Below are 16,488 nucleotides of genomic sequence, written 5' to 3'. Positions count from 1 at the left end.
AAATATTTAGTAATATTACAATTTTAGGGCAGATTTACAATTACATTCGCGATATATCAAGGCGAATATGCAACAATTCTAATTTTCTGCATAATTTTCAGCATGGGAGAAATTCAGCTCTATGAATTACCGCCTCTAACGGTCAAGCGGTCTAACTATATTTACATTTTTTCCTCTGGTGTTTTTAGTGACTAAAACGTGCGTATCCACTGTGAAAGTGGCAATGATAATGAAAAAAAAAGCCGAAAGCAGATGCTTAGTGTCAATTCGAAAACTAACAGCAAAACATACCGTGATGTACACACTTATACATTTTTTATTGTTATTTTTATATGAGAGAAGTTTTTTCAGCAAACCAGTCGAGCGACGGAATCAAATTACCACACGAATTATTACATATACAGCAAATGAATGGATTATAAAATTGTATAATTATTGTAAACCTGCAAATTGTATTGAATGAAACAATTTTAATTTGCAAATGAATAAGGCGTCTAATAATTTAAAAGCATTTCATCATTTACAATCATTAAATCCCTCCTAATACTGATAAGTTTAAGAAATAAGTAATAAAAAACGACGATAGAGTTCGGGAAGATTGGTATGTATTGGCAAGTATTAAGATAATAAGATACCATAAAAGTTATTCGAAATTCCTTGAAATTCCTTGAAATTCCTAAAAATAGCCTAACATTCTGAAAAAATTCGAGCGCAATAACTTGTCCGCCAAAATAGCGGTTTGTATTAGGAAAATATGAGGCTATAGGAGGTTACACAAATTCACCAATTTTTGAAAATGATGTCATTTTCCAGGAATACATCAAAGTTTAAATATTCGAGTCGTGGAAAAAATTTTTTATTAAAATGTCGATTTTATATTAAAAGATTATAATCTTTATATTAAAGGAAATTTGACATCATTTCTCGGAATTTTCGGAATCTATTTCGGGATCTTTTTTTATACGATTCCTCTTTAAATTTCGCGTGTTCTTAGCTGTTTGCAGATTTTATTTTTCGACTTTTTATAGGTTTGCGTGGGATGGTATCCTGATTGTTATTTCTATAATATATACAAGAAGAAGCCATTTTTTGAGTATTTAATTAAACTTTTATGCAATTTTCATGTTTTTTCGTCCTTATCTCTCGTTGGTTACCCATGCGAATGCATATTTCCTCTCTCGCCGTGTGTATATGCATTTCTCTCACCAGAAGCTCCAGAAAAAAATGTACATATAGTTCGAATGTTGACCACCAGTGTGGATTTCCCTAGTGTGCATTTTCTGGTTTTATTAACTTTGCATTGGCGATCACTCTATTCGCCTTTGCTCATGATACAACAATGACATAACTAGATTTTGTCGCATATGTGAATGCGTCTTAAATTAGTACAGAGCAGACGACTTATCGCCATTTTACCCAGGTAATTGAAGAATAACGTAGGGAGTACGAAATTATAAAGATGTTGACTGTAAGATCAGCTTTACGAGGATTCACTAGATCCTTCAAAACTACTGCTGTTAACAAAAGTGATCACGGGCCAGAAGGTTTTCCCGGTGCCGTAAGTAAAAAGATAATGTATTATTCTATAACACATAATGAAATCTGACTTAATAATTTTTTGTCAAAATAAGCTATAGAAACTTGAAATAATTAACTGCATGTTTTTTAGACATTTACTATCCCTCCTTTCCTTATCAATGAAAAACAATACAAATTTCACTTTTCTTTTTACAGAACTTACCTTTTAGCATCAACAACAGATACAAGTTATGTGCATTGTTCATGGCTTTCTTTGGAAGTGGATTTTCTGTTCCTTTCCTTGTTCTCCGGTATCACTTAACGAAGTAATATGTGTGAGTTCTATCAATTTATAGTTCCTATGAAGCACCTCAATGTAAATTTGGATTCATCTTGATCATTGTTTTACAGGTATTACAGCATTAACATTAATAAATTAGTCTAATACAGTCGCAAAACATGTAATATGTAACATAGATTTGTAATAAAAATATTGTAAAATAAAGTTTTATAAGTATTGTTTAATAAAGTCATAATGTCAACATTTTCAGAAATGTTTTCACATAGACATTGACATAATTTATCATACATAATGAATATAATATAATATAGAATATAGAAGATTTATAATACAGAAGAATTTCCATTTATTTTATTTTCATGAAAACAACCAATATACATATTCAATCAATTTAAATATTACTATTTGTAGAAGAGATATACTAGATTAAATAGATTCACATGAATTGGCAAATATTTTCATTATAATCAGGAATGGAGAATAATTGCAGCAATTATCCCATTACATAACCAGAGAGAAACGCGGTTATTTCATTTATATAATCTATTTTATGTGTCATGATTCAAATGTTACTCTATATATATGATTCAGTTATAATTTCAATACGTACAATGTCGCATCTTATTTTGCTCAATAAACATTTAATTGGTAAACGCTAAAATAATTCAATTGGTATATTCAACTTTGACCTCTGCATATCTATTATCTTCAGCTTCTATTATTTAACGAGATATTATTATTCTTCAAGGACTCGCTTACGTTAGAGCTAATCTATGAATAGGTGTCAATACGCAGTTTCATAGGCGGGATTTGCGTGTTGTTCTTCCTGTTCGATTTTAACTCGGTTGGACGGATTTTTTTTTCGCGCACGTGAGTATCAGCCTTGACGAGTTTCTGCTTGCCGGAAAAGAGTTGCGTTTTAAGATAAGGTGTCGTCATTTACATAAGATAGTGTTACTATGAACTGACGCTTACCGGGCTTACTTTGCAGAAAGCACATGCTGCTTAGAAATTATTAATCTTTTTATGTGAACAGTTCTAACCTTCATGCATATTCATATTCCGGGGAATGTCGTTTGACGTTCCCATGAAGTAAAACAAGGTCAATTGATTTCGAATCGGAATTGAAGCACGTCTTTCTTCAGCACAGCGGTTAGACGAATTCTATACATCAACATGTATCACAAATTGAATCTCGAAGTCAAGTATCTTACTGAACAACATCTTACCGGCTTCGAGAACTATAAAGTAAGTCCTCTAGCTAAGTATTTTTCTTCATAATTTGTATTGAATAATATTGAATTGCGTGGTAATAATTTTCGTTTATTATTAGTTTATTACCTCAGAATTATAATATAGATTTAAGAAAAAACTACAGTTTCATACATATTTTATTGTAAATTTTTCATTCATCTACATTTTCAGTATAGCTCAGTGGATACAAGCCCTCTCAGTGTATATATTATGCATCCATTTTGGAATAAAGTAGTACAGGTATATCCTTTATATAAATTGTTTGTTTATAATTACTTATTCAATTTCATATATCAATTTGGAACTTTTTTATAGTATTGTCCAAAGTGGGTTGCCCCAAACGTATTAACTTTCTCTGGATTTCTGTTCACTGTCTTTAACTTCACGTTGTTTGCATTTTATGATTATTATTTGTATGCATCAAGTGATGATAAGCCACAGTATCCTCCTATACCAAGATGGGTCTTTGCCTTGGGTGCATTCAATGTTTTTATGGCATATACTCTTGGTAAGTATAATCTTAACTCCTATGAATTTACAAATTCATTGTATTTAATGTAATGTTTATTTTGCAGATGGTATTGATGGAAAACAAGCACGGCGTACGCAAACATCAGGTCCTTTAGGAGAGCTATTTGATCACGGACTAGATAGTTGGACAACAATGCTCATTAGTGTTTGTATGTTTTCTGTGTTTGGTAGGACAGACCATAGTGTATCTCCATTAAGAATGTATTTCATTCTGTGGAACGTGTTTATTAGTTTCTACTTAACTCATTGGGAAAAGTATAACACAGGGGTACTGTTTCTTCCTTGGGGATATGATTTATCTATGGTAGTAAGTATTCATTCAAAGTATCTATTAAATTATTGATAAGTGATTCATGTAATTTATGGTTATCTCTAAAATTTTTAGGGTACTATTATTGTCTTTGTCATATCTAGTATAGGTGGACATAAAGCCTGGAAGATTGTGTTCCCCGGTGGTATACCAGTTGGTGTAATGTTTGAAGTATTACTTTATGTCACTGCAATTGTATCTAGTTTGCCTGTAGTTCTATGGAATATATATAAGTTAGTACAATACAATTAAAGTAATTTACATTTTTTAGCAACGTTTTCTCATATATTAACAAAATATATTTTGCAATTTCTAGATCATATAGGGACAAGACTGGTAAAATGCGAACGTTCCTAGATGCCATAAGACCTCTACTGCCTCTAGCAGTACTCTTTTCGATTTCAACAATTTGGGTAGTTCATTCACCTAGTAATATCATAGACAAAGATCCTAGGATAATTTTCTTAGCAATTGGAACTATTTTTTCAAACATCTGTGTAAGATAATTAGTCAGAGAATTGAATTTAAACCGTTTGATTGATAAAAATTAATTTAATTAATTTATATTCTTTAAAATTTACAGTGTCGTTTAATTGTTTCACAAATGAGCAACACCAGATGTGAACTATTATCGTGGATATTGCTACCTGTAGCAGTTGCAGCCCTTTTCTCATTTATCTTGCCTAGTATAGATTTGGTATTCACATATATTCTTGCCATTATAGCTTTATTGGCACATATTCACTATGGAACATGTGTGGTAAGTTTTATATTATTATTTTCAATAAAATATTGTATAATACAGGGAGTTTTTGAAATCGTGGTACAACCGGAAGCTTGTAATTATAAATACATTTTATTTATATGATATGGGATATGAGGTAGTATATACAAAATATACAATGTGGAATAAAAATGTGAGCTGTGGAATGGACTTGGGTTAATGAATATGAGATAATAAATATTAGATATTAGATATAGTATATACAGTTGTCGATAATGCAGAAAGTGAGAGAGAGATTGATAGCTTAATATGCAACTTTTGAAATATCAGATATGGAAGATTGAATAGAGTTGGTTGTGGAATATATGAGATAAGATGTGAGAATATAGGACATAGAAGATGAGATATGATTCCCCGAGCAAGATGTGTGATTAAGATGCATGTATACTTAATGAACATACAAAAAAAAAGATGTTATTCTATATGTTTGACTTAGCTTTATACGAGGAATCCTTTCCAGTTGTACCATGTTTGCAGAAACATCCTATATAGACTATTATTAATAAATTATTTATTCCTTTAGGTGCGTCAGATGTGTCGTCATTTCCGTATTCACACGTTCCATATTAAAGATCGTGCAGACTGACTACTTGCCGACGATACATGTTAAAAATGAAGAAATACGAACAAACGGTCGGAAAGAGCTACGAATGATTGAGTACAGAGCAGACAAACGGAAGAAAATTCAGAATTACGATTGATAAGAAGAACAAAAGAATATTTCAAATATGAACATGCAAATATTGGACAGTAGATAATAGGAGTTTATTCGAGCATACAACCATCGCTGATCATATATCTAAAAATAGAGAGAGTACCTGTTAAGTAATGTTAATAATTCAGTTGCAAAGATGAAGCCATTTCCATTTCATGTTGCTGTGATATAATTCAAGAAGAACCTAGAAGCTTTCTTTATGTATACATAATCTCAAATAAGTTCACATACGTTCTCTCTACTTTGTCTTTTTGTGTTCTGTTCGTAACTCTGACTGTGCATAGAGCATTCATTTAAAGCACGCAAGGCTTTTAGCTGTTGCGCATCGAATTCTTCGTTTTTAACATGTATTGTCTGAAAAATGAGATTATGAATCTGGCTTGCTCAATTTTCCCATAAAACGAACATTTCTTTCCTTTAGAGAAATTAAAAAATTTGTGGAGAAATTTAAGAGTCAAATTTTGAGATTTTTTGAACTTTTAAAGGTCTCCACAGAAGCTTTTCTTTTGTTTCGAGTGATTGCTAAAGGACGAAGTTTTCTTTTGCCTGAAAATTCTGAGCAAGTTGGCAGATGAACTTCGATATGGATAAAAGAGAAAGGGTGTAATGCTGGTGTAATAAGATAGAAGACATTATTTATTTTGCGTAAGGATGTATGTGTATGTTATATTATATTTAATCGGCTTCCTGAAATGAAGAATCTTTACAAATAATGTAGAAAATGTCGTGTACCGACGTAGATAACGATAACGTTGAGTCACAAATTTTGACTTAGATTAAATCAAGTCAATCGAATTGATTAAAGAACTTAGCGAGTAACTGAAGAAAGGATACGCGATATTTCATTTTCTTCTTTCTTTATAAAATATTCCAAATGACGTTTTAGTCCATACTCATTGCGGATTTTTATGCATTTATGGGAAATTTGAAGTTGCAAAAATATATAGAATTTACATAAAGCGCAAAAGTGCATAAAATATATTACTAGTTACAATATTCAATAGGTAAAGCAAGCCTGCTTAGGTTTCAAAAATATGAATTTACCTAAAAATTCAGAGTCTAAAAAATTTAATAAGTTTTCAACGTGGGAAAAAATATATGAAATCACAGTCGGAAGTCAGAAATCATGTAACAATTAATTACCTGATCTTTTTTTGTTATTAATACCAATCAATTATTATAATTTTTGTCTACAAGATATGTAGTAGCAGATGGTGTAAAATATATAAATAGTAATTATATTAATTAATTTGTGAACTGAAATGAATAATTTGGCTTGTAAGTTAGGAAACAGTATATGCAACTATTAAGTGTTAAATAATTCCCACGTTGTACGAATAAAACGAAAAAATAAGTCAATGTAACACTAACCAATTTGTTGAAATGTGTATTATTATCATGGGTTTCCATTGATTTTATGCATTGAAATTCCATTATAATGTTTTAAGCGAAAATTTTTCTATTCCTGCATTTAATATTGTTACTAGTCTAATTTATCTTATCGATATACATAATTTTAAGAAATTTAACGTATTGTATTTTGTAAAAGAAAAAAATTAATTCAAGCATTCGTTCGAAATTGTAAGTAGAGTGGAGAATGTTAATAGATGTAACGAGTTTTTTGTAAACTTGAGTATATGTACATACATAGTCACAAAAGAACTTACCGAACGTATAGGAACTCGAAATGCTAAATTTTTTAACTACCTAGGTGTTTATGGACATACTTGTACAAATAGCAATTAACGAAAGCTATGTAACCTGTTCTAATTAAAACACCGTTTATGTAACTTTACTTTTTAGATATTTAGTTCTTCTTTTTTATGTAAGGTATTAATCATCTGTATCGTTTATAACTCATCGAATATAATAATGTATGTATTAATTTCTCGAACGTTTGTTTTTGCCAAAGATGTTAAAAACAGGAATTTTACATAAATATTTTGCTTACTGCGAGCAGTTATATACACATTTTATCTATATATTTTTAATGCATTAATAATACAATTAAAAGCACAAAAGACTGTTTTGCATTTACTTTACTTTTACATATAATCCATGTAATTATAGAAATGAACAAAGAGTTATCTATTTTAGGAATACATCTCTTATATATTTCAGGATTATGATAAAAATGATTTTGTAGATATAAATAACGTTTATAAAGCAGCTATAAAAGTATACACAAAACCTATCATCCATAAAAAAACTGTACTATTTTTTGCGAGATTGTAAGTACTCTCCTTTTATTTGTTCTCTTTCTTCAGGCAAAGGGAGGTACGGTTTTATACCTTGCATCTTTCTATTGAACATTACCGTTTTCTAAAACATTCATAAAATATTTGAAGTGCACTGTATTCAGAACTGACATTAATGTACTTAGTGAATATATATGTACGATTACCCAAAATTTCTTACAGAGCTTGTAATTTTCAAATTGCATTATACAATTATTAGCTTCGTATTTATTGTCTTCTAGGCATTTCCCACTGATGTTATATTCCTGAAAAATAATAAACAAGATAAACATGTTTTTTATACCTTTGAGGTTAAGTAACAGACTTTCCATCAACTTTTAAAATAATAGATTAACAGCTACAATTTATCTACTCTTCCATTCTTCTCTAAATTAGTTTCTAACTTTTCAAATTGTAAGTTTCGTTTCTTTAAATATCTTAATTGAATAAAAAGGTTCAAATTATATAACCTCAAAGAACTAAATCCCATACACGTACTTGTAAACAAGGATTAATTAGACGCTGATCTTGCGTGAGTTTCTCTTTTAATGTCGATATATGTTTATTATTTATATTTGAAGTACTCATTTTATTTTCCAAATATTCAAAGTTTATCACTTAACATTGATAGTCGTGGCTTTCTCCAATTGTAATCGAGTTTAATAAGTTTTATTTATAAAATGATAAGTCTTTAAAATATCAAAGTTAATTAAAATATACAGCAGAAATTTAAATTAAAATTTGAAATAATAAATGTAAGTTTAAATAAGTACCAATTATAATTGTCTGCTTTTATATATGCATATATATATTTTTGATAATGATATATGTATGTACATATTGTTACAAAATGAATCTGTAATACATATAATCTTATAAATTTTCTACAATAATTATGGATTCTGTGTAATTTCAGTTTTAAAATTTATGTTATTATTATGAAAGTACCTAAATATGATTATAATACTATCTCCTCAATTTGCATTCAAAGTTACATAACCTTAAATAAACAAGTAGAAGCCTCTTTTTGTTGTTTTGAAAAGTAGGTAATTAACTCTAGACCTGTGATAAGAGGTAACTATTTGTTTTTGAGAACGTAGTACTGAAATATTTGGTTTTTAAATTGTATAGGATGGGAGAACACTTTTCTTCCATGATATTTGAGGATAAATAAATCCTAAATACTTCAAAGCATAGTACATATAAACCTATACGCGAAGACAGTGGAATTGAATGTTATTAAATTACAATACTTTTTTTATTTCAAATGCTTATAAATCGCGATAATATTCTTCTTTCACAGTTGATGAGCATTAAAAGAGATCAGCCTATATATTTTGTATATACACAATGATAAGAAAACCATATCTATAACTCCTCAAAATTTACAACATTCTTTTTTCAGAACCTACCAATTCTTATAGTAAGTTCGTCAAATTTTAAAAATAGAAAAGGGGGCGCAGAGAATAATAAAGTTAATTGCAGGTACGGGGTCACTATACTGGCGGGAGTACAGTGTGCTATTTGTGTCGAGTGATCTAAATATCGACAAGTTGCAGCTGGAAATAATATTTAAAGTTTTACATATAATAAATATTCAAAATATTACATATTTTACATATAAAATATTTAACATTCAAATATTAGATTAACTAACCAATTTACGTATTTTCGAAATTCTGTTGCACCTTTTGCCATTTTGCAACCATACTAGAGACTTCTTTATGCTTTTTACTAATACCAATCCTTGTCTGAAATCATAACACAATGTAATTTCTTTGTAATCTATATATATCAAATTAATTTTACTTCTTTTATTCAAATATTTTACCCTTTTCCTTTTCTTTTCTTTCACAGTAGTTTCAACAGGGATAGATTCTTGCTCTGTCTCTAGTTTGGCTTCCTCTGTTGGTAAGGACGACGGTTCCACAGTCGTAGTATCTTGTCTCTGAGGAACTTTCTCTATTCCGATATTCTCTATTCGCGCAATGTCATTGTAAAATGAATCTAGCGCAGACACTAAAGATTCTTTCGCTGTTTTAACTGGTGGCTTCTCAATGACTTTATGATTCGTATATATTGGAGTGTAGTCAGGTATTAGCTGAATCGCAGGCTGCACATTGTGCTTATGCGGAAGTACTAAGGCCGCTGGCTATTCAACAATAAATATAACAAGATTAATTACAGAAGTAACCTGATTGTATTAGTATATTTAATAACATACAGCGTGTAAGTGTTGATGATATGCTGGATATTGAAGATAATGTTCTTGTACTATGGTCGCTGGATGACTTAGAATAGGAACTGTCGGATCTCTCGCAGCTGCATCGTAGAGCGCAGCACCTTGTGACTGCACAGCGCCATAAATAATTCTCTTCAGGGCAGTTGCAGGTATCTCATAAGGTGCTTCTGTTAAATCGACACCTGGTGGCAGGGGTTCTGCGCTAGTTACGTTTGCAAGATTGGCAGGCTGAGGCGACAGTAAGGCAGAGGATGGGGCAACAGAATTTTCTAATTGTTTTATTTCCGCGACTGCTGCTCCCTCTGCAGAAAGAAATATATCAGTTTATATTTAAAATACCTAAGTGTGTAAAGAAAAATTGATTTAATAAGGATGCACCTTCTCCTAGTCGTGGTCTCTTATCATCCAGTTTTTCGTTGCACTTATCTTGTTTCCTTTTGTCCCTCTTCAAATCCTCCGCGTATATTCTTGGGGGTGGAGGTGGGCTCGGATTTGAAATTTGGGGTGGAGGCGGAGCTTCTATGTCACTGTTCCTTGGCATCGTCATGTCCTCTGTTGTCTCTCCACCTTCTGATTTCTTTGACTTTGATCTTAGTCCTTCTTCTTCTACTATCAAAGAGAAGCATACATTATTCACTAAATAAATTAAGGGTCTAACTTTATATTACAAGATTCACCATACCAGGTATAATAATATCTTCTTGCTCAGCTGGAGGAGGCGTGGAACAAATTTCCATCTCTTCAGCTCCACCGGCGATGCCAGTATCCGGATAAGTCCATTGTGTAATTCCAGTGGCAGTGTTCTGGTAATAATATCGCTTATGCGACCTGGAAAAAAGCCCACAAAGGGATGTAGCACAGTGACGAATAAAAGTGACTTACTTGCATGGTTTTTTTCTTTACATTGATAAACATTGGAAAGACGTTACTCCATGAAAAGAACGTCCTCCTGAGTTCTGAAGCAACTTATTAGCTAGAAAACAAAAAGTTAATACTCCTACCTGCAGCTCGGTGTGCCATTAAGTCAGCGAGGCCCTTTTATTATAAAAGGATTAAGTGTTACTTAGCAGTTACATAGAAGGCGATGTCTTCCGCAAACTCGAACATTGAGAATTACGTCGACAATATCTGCGTTACGCTAGCGAAATATTAAGCGGATTGATTATGCGTGTAACTAAGGGCGCAAAGGCCTGAGGATGACTTTCAAAGATATACAACGACGTGCACTCGTTGAGGAACCAAGGGAAGCGCCTTTTAATTGTTACATTTCAACAAATTGTTTAAACATGTAGAAGATACAACTTTTCATGAAATGTATTTTTTTTTTAACAAATGACGTATATACGTGACATTAAAAACATGTACATAAAATGTAGTGTAGAGAAACGAAAACTTCGTATGATATATATGTAATGATCGTCTACAAGTATTGTTACTTTGATGCTTTGACTAACAACTTTGTGTACAACTTGTTTCAATGACTTGATAAATCTTTTCAATGATGCCTAGCTTCTTTAGGTTCCTAGTTCCTTCATATGACTTCGTCCAAGAAGAACTTGAGTTAATTTGGTATAAGCTTCTTTTGATATTTAATGGTTCCTTCCAGCAACGACCATCCCCTTTTATCACTTATCCCTTCAGGTTACTAAGTCTGTTTAACACTCACACGATTTAAGATCTCTTTCAAATACTTCTCAGGTTTCATGACTGCGTCTCTAATGGATGGTTTTATCCATTTGGTACAATCTCTGTCTCTGCACTTTGTTGAGGTGAGCTTTTGACTCTAGTTATTTCAGAAGTTTAGTTCTTGAAGTGTTCAAATATACTGGATAATATAATCTTCATGCTTTAAGTCACTAAACAATGCTCCTAATGTTTGTTAATTCTTCCACATATACTCTTCGTTCATAATTTTAGATAATGCACATTTGGTCTTTGAGGCTCCACTCTGAACACAAACCTATCTTTTTATTACTTAGTTACTTTATAACATAACCCGATACTGTTTGCACATTCATGTATAATTTTCAATAAATTTAATTAATAAAAATATTGTCCCTTAAGGGACGTAAGTAGAATTAATGATCCTAAAAACTTTAAAGAATTTTGTAATGTTTTATTCTGAAATTGATAAAATCAAATTGATTAAGTTTCTTAATAAGGATACGACAATTGTTTGTTCATTTCTTTTACTATGAATCATGAGAGGAATTAAAAAAAAATTTGAAAAAATACTTCATGTTTTAAATTCAAGATACGATTTTGTGAAGAAAATTAATTTGAAACAAAAAGATTGAAATTATCATTCGTTATCGTTACTAAGTGTTTTGCTAATGATATGTGCAAAGATTACATGACTTGAAGATTTTTAGAATAATGACGTGTATAACATACACGATATCTTGTATGGTACGATTTATGTTTATTTATATGAAATACACAAATTTTAGATGGTATACTATACCTATCCCACTGACATAGCCATCCAGGTGGTGCTGCATCTTGTTCCAAGCGTTCCAATTCGTGACTGGTGTCACTCAACCATCTACGTAAGTAATTCTTTTCTAAACAACCTGCTTCCCATGCAACAAACAATGTCTGCAACATAATATTCAATATATCGTTCATTATACTTGTTGATCTCATACATACAATATTATATTTTATTTGATATAACATTATATTGGTTGATCTCTTATAACTATGTAAAAAGGAAGTTTATTTACTTGTAGCTGAATAGACATCAATTGAACTGGCGATACACCTGGTTTTCCTTCTGATAAAAACTTTAATTTCTCAAGTATGATCTGGGATAGTAGATTAACCTCCCCTTCATCTTCTTTGGATTCACCATTCGTTTCTGATGTACTTGTTTCTCCTTCAGTACTATTTGATTCATCTTTGCAAGTTGAAACATTCTCTTCCACGTTCTCGTTCGCAGTGTTTGGTTCTTCTTGCTGATCAACCTGAGGTTCAATAAGATGCTCGTCGCAAGAGTTCATTTCCTCGCGTTGGGTCTCCACTTCCAGTTTACTCGTTTCATTATCATTATTTGTTTTTATCTTTGTAGATGGAACTAAAAAAGTAAGTGAATTTTAATTTAATTCGGGTTATAATTATTGATTTGTAAAACATTCTTACCATCAAATGCAATACGTTTTTTCCTTTGAAAAAATTTATTCCGACCATGTACGTTATCGACGAATTTGTTTCCCTTTTGCGTATCCTCCTCTGTTTTAGTATTTGAATCATCTCTGCATTCTAACCTTTCTAGAATGTCTTCATTATCTTCTTGTACGTTTTTCCTTTCGCTATTAATTTCTTCATTGTCATTACTCTCTGCTATTTGATCACCATCAATTTTACCTAATAACATACTGTCCATAGTTTCTTTAGTTTGAGGAATTGGAAATAGAGCTTTTCTCTCCTGTTTATCTTCAGATTCTTCTTCAACATCTGAATCTTCATCATAACCAGGCACTAAAGAAATGCGGAAGTCTACATCGGAATCAACACTGTGTTTATTACTGCTTTTCTTTGTTACAGATTCTTTCATTAATCGACTATCATTATTAATTTTATCCGTATAATCTATCTTTTGAACAGCATCTTGTTTAATTTGGTTTATTAAGTACTTAGCTTCTGCATCATTGGATGGTTTTGAGTCCACGGATTCTACCATTGATTCTTCTACAGTACCTTTGTTTTTGTACATTTGATTTGTATCCAACTGTGGTTGGATTATAGGAGTTGATGTAGAAAGTTTTTCAGGACATCTCAATTTTGGTGTTGTACTTGTGCTTTTCACCGATGATTCTTTCATGTCATTCTTTGATCGATTCTCATCCACTGTATCTGAATCACTTTCATCACTCCCATAGGATGTGATCATTTCTATTTTCCTAAATCATTAAATTATTCTTTCTAAGAAACCTATTAAAGTGAGATTTAAAATTACTAATGCCTTAGCGTTATACCCATCATCAGAATCGTTATCCATGGTATCAGATGTGTTAGCAGTGTCTGGATCAGTTTGAGATTCTGGCTTCTGCAAAGTCTCATTGCAAATATATCTATTACGATTTCGAGCCACCACTTCCCGCGGAATCATACCTTCTGGTATATTTTCATGGGATTGTTGATCTAAAAAGATTTCACGCTATTGATTAGAGAATCCATATCTGTTAAAAAACAAAATAAAAATTCAACAAAATACAATTACATGTAACTGATGAGAAATCAACCCAATGAGACTCTTGCATTGAAAGTGGTTTTATAACAGAGCTTGTTTTAATGTTGTTTTTTAAGTACCGTAATTCATCTGGCATTTCCCAGGTTACTTCGTTAGTCTCAATGTGCCAATAGTAAGGATAACCTGAAGATTCATCTAAGCATTCTCTCCACACTAAAATGGTTTTCATTATTAATCTATAAAGTATTGCAAAGACATTCTTTAAATTCTAAGATATGATAGTATCTTACTGAGTGCTTGTTGATTTGTATAATGTGCTAAGCGTGTGTTAGAATTTGTTGTTAAGGCAACATTGCTAGATTCATTTGAGACTGGTTGTTTGGGTGCAATCAGTTGGATTTCCTACAAAATTTCAAAGATCTTACATTTTTTAATGTTTTGTAAAAAATTATGATCATGAGAAGCCTTACTTACTTTAAAAAAATTATTAACTTGATCATCTAATTTGCAATCTTTCTTTGAGTCTTCAGTATCACTATCTGAATTATAGTGACAAAGTAAATTTGCCAGAGGATTTGTAGGTATGTTTTGTCCAGAGTAATCACTATTTATATGTTTGTGTTTGTCTAAAAAAGGTAATGATAAGACATATTACATAAAATTTAAATCTATGTACGAGTTTTTATTAACAATTTCTTTTTATTAATAAAATTGAATGTATAATTACAGAATGCTACTGTATATATATAAAATTCTCTAATGCCATGCACTTCTGTAACAGTTTAACATCTAAAAATAGATATAATGCAATAATAAAAATTTGTTAATTAATATATGTGTTTACTTTGTAAATGTTCTCCATGAAAACCGGATTGCGATTGATTAAGTTCTAAAACAGGCCTTCTTTGACGTCGCTTCATAATAAAATATAAATTATATATGTTACAGATAATAAAAATATCTGCGAATATGAAAATTAATGTGAGTAGAATGGTGAGATCATATCTCGTTATTCAATCAAGTGACGCAAATCTGTACGCTATTTTTACGTACATTTAAAACGAGAATGTATTTTCTCATAAACAATACAGAAAGGTCATTCATAACCTCAAAGTATACGCTTATTTGCTTAAACAATTGCAAAGTATGAAAAAGAGCATAAACTGAACACTTCGACTGATAATTACGAAGTGTATAAAAATACAATACTGTACACTTCACACATATCTTAAAAACTTCTAAAGACCTTAGATATTGCAAAAGAGAGGTTATGTTAAACTACAACGAAAAGTCATACTCCCATCTTGTAGGGTCATCGATCACTAAATCATTCATTATTAGTTGTACAAACCACAGAATAATTTGGTTATTTAAAGCGCCATCCAGTGATACATTTTCTAACTTATATCTTATAAACCGTGGCGGGAAATGTAAAATTACCCGTCGTTTCTATATGGAATACCTTTTTATTCAAAGTAATATTACTAGAAAATATAAATTCTCGTATTTATATAAATATTCAACTATATTCTGCTAACAATTCATTCTATAAATATAAAACTCTAAATGGAAGAATGAAAAAGGAATGAAATCCTTGAGTTTAAGGGATTCGATCACGAATGTAATTACTTATAACATATTTATTTATAATGTTTTAGTAATATATTCCTTACTGTAGACATATATTTATATCATATGGCAGCATAGTAATATGACATTGTATAATATAAGTGAGGTGACTGACAAAACGATTCATATTTTTAATTCTCTTTGTTCTCTAGTCAAAGACCACAATCATATCTTTTTCCCATTCGTATTCAATCACTCTTACATTTCACGCACGCATACGCTCATTAATGTTCCAGCTTCGTGGTACGCGCGTCTAGGATATTCCTTTTTCCCTCAGATAATTCGCATCCATTGTACTTTCTTGATCGCCAATCGATCGATGCTGGAACTCAAAATGGCGTGTTTTGACTTGCGACAAATCGTATCTCATGATCTTTTAATCCCCATTTACGTGTTATATTCGCCGTCGTTTTCAGTTTTTAATGATAGGTATATCAGGCTAATGGGCGCGTCGCAGTGCGCGCGCGTGCACCGACCTCAAGTGCGAACCGGCACGATTAGTCGATAACTGACGATCGCAACCAAGGTTACCTACATATATATATAATATATATATATATATATATACATATATATATGTGTGTATATTATATGGAGCTCGTCTACTATGATTTGTAACATTATTTCATACTTACTCGGCTAGTTAAAATATCAATGTACATTATAATATACTCTAATAACGATAATGCAACATCGTTAATTTATTATGCTTTGCAACTTAGAAAAATAGTCCTAGCTAAGCGTGGCCGCGTCCCGTGAAACCTCGCGATTATCA

The 16,488-nt window shown here is 31.3% G+C and overlaps 3 protein-coding genes across 6 annotated transcripts; 1 reads left to right on the top strand and 2 right to left on the bottom strand.

The window, feature by feature from the left end:
• Positions 1–1,929: 1,929 nt before the first annotated feature.
• Positions 1,930–6,405, top strand: LOC138188415 (ethanolaminephosphotransferase 1). Its single transcript, XM_069130161.1, has 10 exons — positions 1,930–2,491; positions 2,568–2,689; positions 2,856–3,067; positions 3,245–3,313; positions 3,389–3,581; positions 3,649–3,911; positions 3,990–4,147; positions 4,231–4,411; positions 4,498–4,674; positions 5,222–6,405. Exons 3-10 carry the CDS (start codon positions 2,996–2,998, stop codon positions 5,282–5,284), a joined length of 1,176 nt encoding a protein of 391 aa, XP_068986262.1. The 5' UTR covers positions 1,930–2,491; positions 2,568–2,689; positions 2,856–2,995; the 3' UTR covers positions 5,285–6,405.
• A 978-nt stretch (positions 6,406–7,383) lies between these two features.
• LOC138188416 (coiled-coil-helix-coiled-coil-helix domain-containing protein 7) lies at positions 7,384–8,411 on the bottom strand. The gene is made up of 3 exons (XM_069130162.1): positions 8,149–8,411; positions 7,818–7,916; positions 7,384–7,735 (listed from the first exon to the last, which is right to left on the bottom strand). Exons 1-3 carry the CDS (start codon positions 8,236–8,238, stop codon positions 7,628–7,630), a joined length of 297 nt encoding a protein of 98 aa, XP_068986263.1. The 5' UTR covers positions 8,239–8,411; the 3' UTR covers positions 7,384–7,627.
• Positions 8,412–8,689: 278 nt separating this feature from the next.
• LOC138188412 (formin-binding protein 4) lies at positions 8,690–15,418 on the bottom strand. Of its 4 annotated transcripts, none has more exons than XM_069130155.1 (16): positions 15,138–15,418; positions 14,929–15,045; positions 14,812–14,856; positions 14,559–14,710; positions 14,375–14,486; positions 14,115–14,297; positions 13,870–14,035; positions 13,034–13,794; positions 12,619–12,968; positions 12,357–12,490; positions 10,575–10,720; positions 10,271–10,501; positions 9,875–10,194; positions 9,482–9,802; positions 9,308–9,401; positions 8,690–9,209 (listed from the first exon to the last, which is right to left on the bottom strand). In XM_069130155.1, the coding sequence occupies exons 2-15, from the start codon at positions 15,002–15,004 to the stop codon at positions 9,312–9,314; spliced, it is 3,087 nt and encodes a 1,028-aa protein (XP_068986256.1). In that variant the 5' UTR covers positions 15,005–15,045; positions 15,138–15,418; the 3' UTR covers positions 8,690–9,209; positions 9,308–9,311. The 4 variants fall into 4 exon arrangements, with proteins under 4 accessions (XP_068986256.1, XP_068986257.1, XP_068986258.1 ...); XM_069130156.1 differs by having other exon boundaries at positions 10,271–10,498; XM_069130157.1 differs by lacking the exon at positions 14,812–14,856.
• Positions 15,419–16,488: the final 1,070 nt, after the last annotated feature.

The sequence above is a fragment of the Bombus flavifrons genome, chromosome 16 (assembly GCF_040668555.2).
Source record: "Bombus flavifrons isolate JBK064 chromosome 16, iyBomFlav1_principal, whole genome shotgun sequence".
Taxonomy (NCBI): Eukaryota; Metazoa; Arthropoda; class Insecta; order Hymenoptera; family Apidae; genus Bombus; species Bombus flavifrons.
Note: the sequence above shows the minus strand (reverse complement) of the source record. Positions and strands in the feature narration are given on the sequence as shown.

Excerpts from the sequence above, each read along its gene's own strand:
- LOC138188415 (XM_069130161.1), top strand. The coding sequence starts at position 2,996 with ATGTATCACAAATTGAATCTCGAAGTCAAGTATCTTACTGAACAACAT. Across the intron at positions 3,314-3,388 it reads TTTGGAATAAAGTAGTACAG|TATTGTCCAAAGTGGGTTGC; the intron begins GTATATCCTTTA and ends ACTTTTTTATAG. Across the intron at positions 3,912-3,989 it reads GATATGATTTATCTATGGTA|GGTACTATTATTGTCTTTGT; the intron begins GTAAGTATTCAT and ends TAAAATTTTTAG.
- LOC138188416 (XM_069130162.1), bottom strand. The coding sequence starts at position 8,238 with ATGAGTACTTCAAATATAAATAATAAACATATATCGACATTAAAAGAG. Across the intron at positions 7,917-8,148 it reads TAATTAATCCTTGTTTACAA|GAATATAACATCAGTGGGAA; the intron begins GTACGTGTATGG and ends ATTATTTTTCAG. Across the intron at positions 7,736-7,817 it reads AGCTCTGTAAGAAATTTTGG|AAAACGGTAATGTTCAATAG; the intron begins GTAATCGTACAT and ends TGAATGTTTTAG.
- LOC138188412 (XM_069130155.1), bottom strand. The coding sequence starts at position 15,004 with ATGAAGCGACGTCAAAGAAGGCCTGTTTTAGAACTTAATCAATCGCAA. Across the intron at positions 14,711-14,811 it reads TATATATACAGTAGCATTCT|ACAAACACAAACATATAAAT; the intron begins GTAATTATACAT and ends TACCTTTTTTAG. Across the intron at positions 9,402-9,481 it reads AAGAAAAGAAAAGGAAAAGG|ACAAGGATTGGTATTAGTAA; the intron begins GTAAAATATTTG and ends TTATGATTTCAG.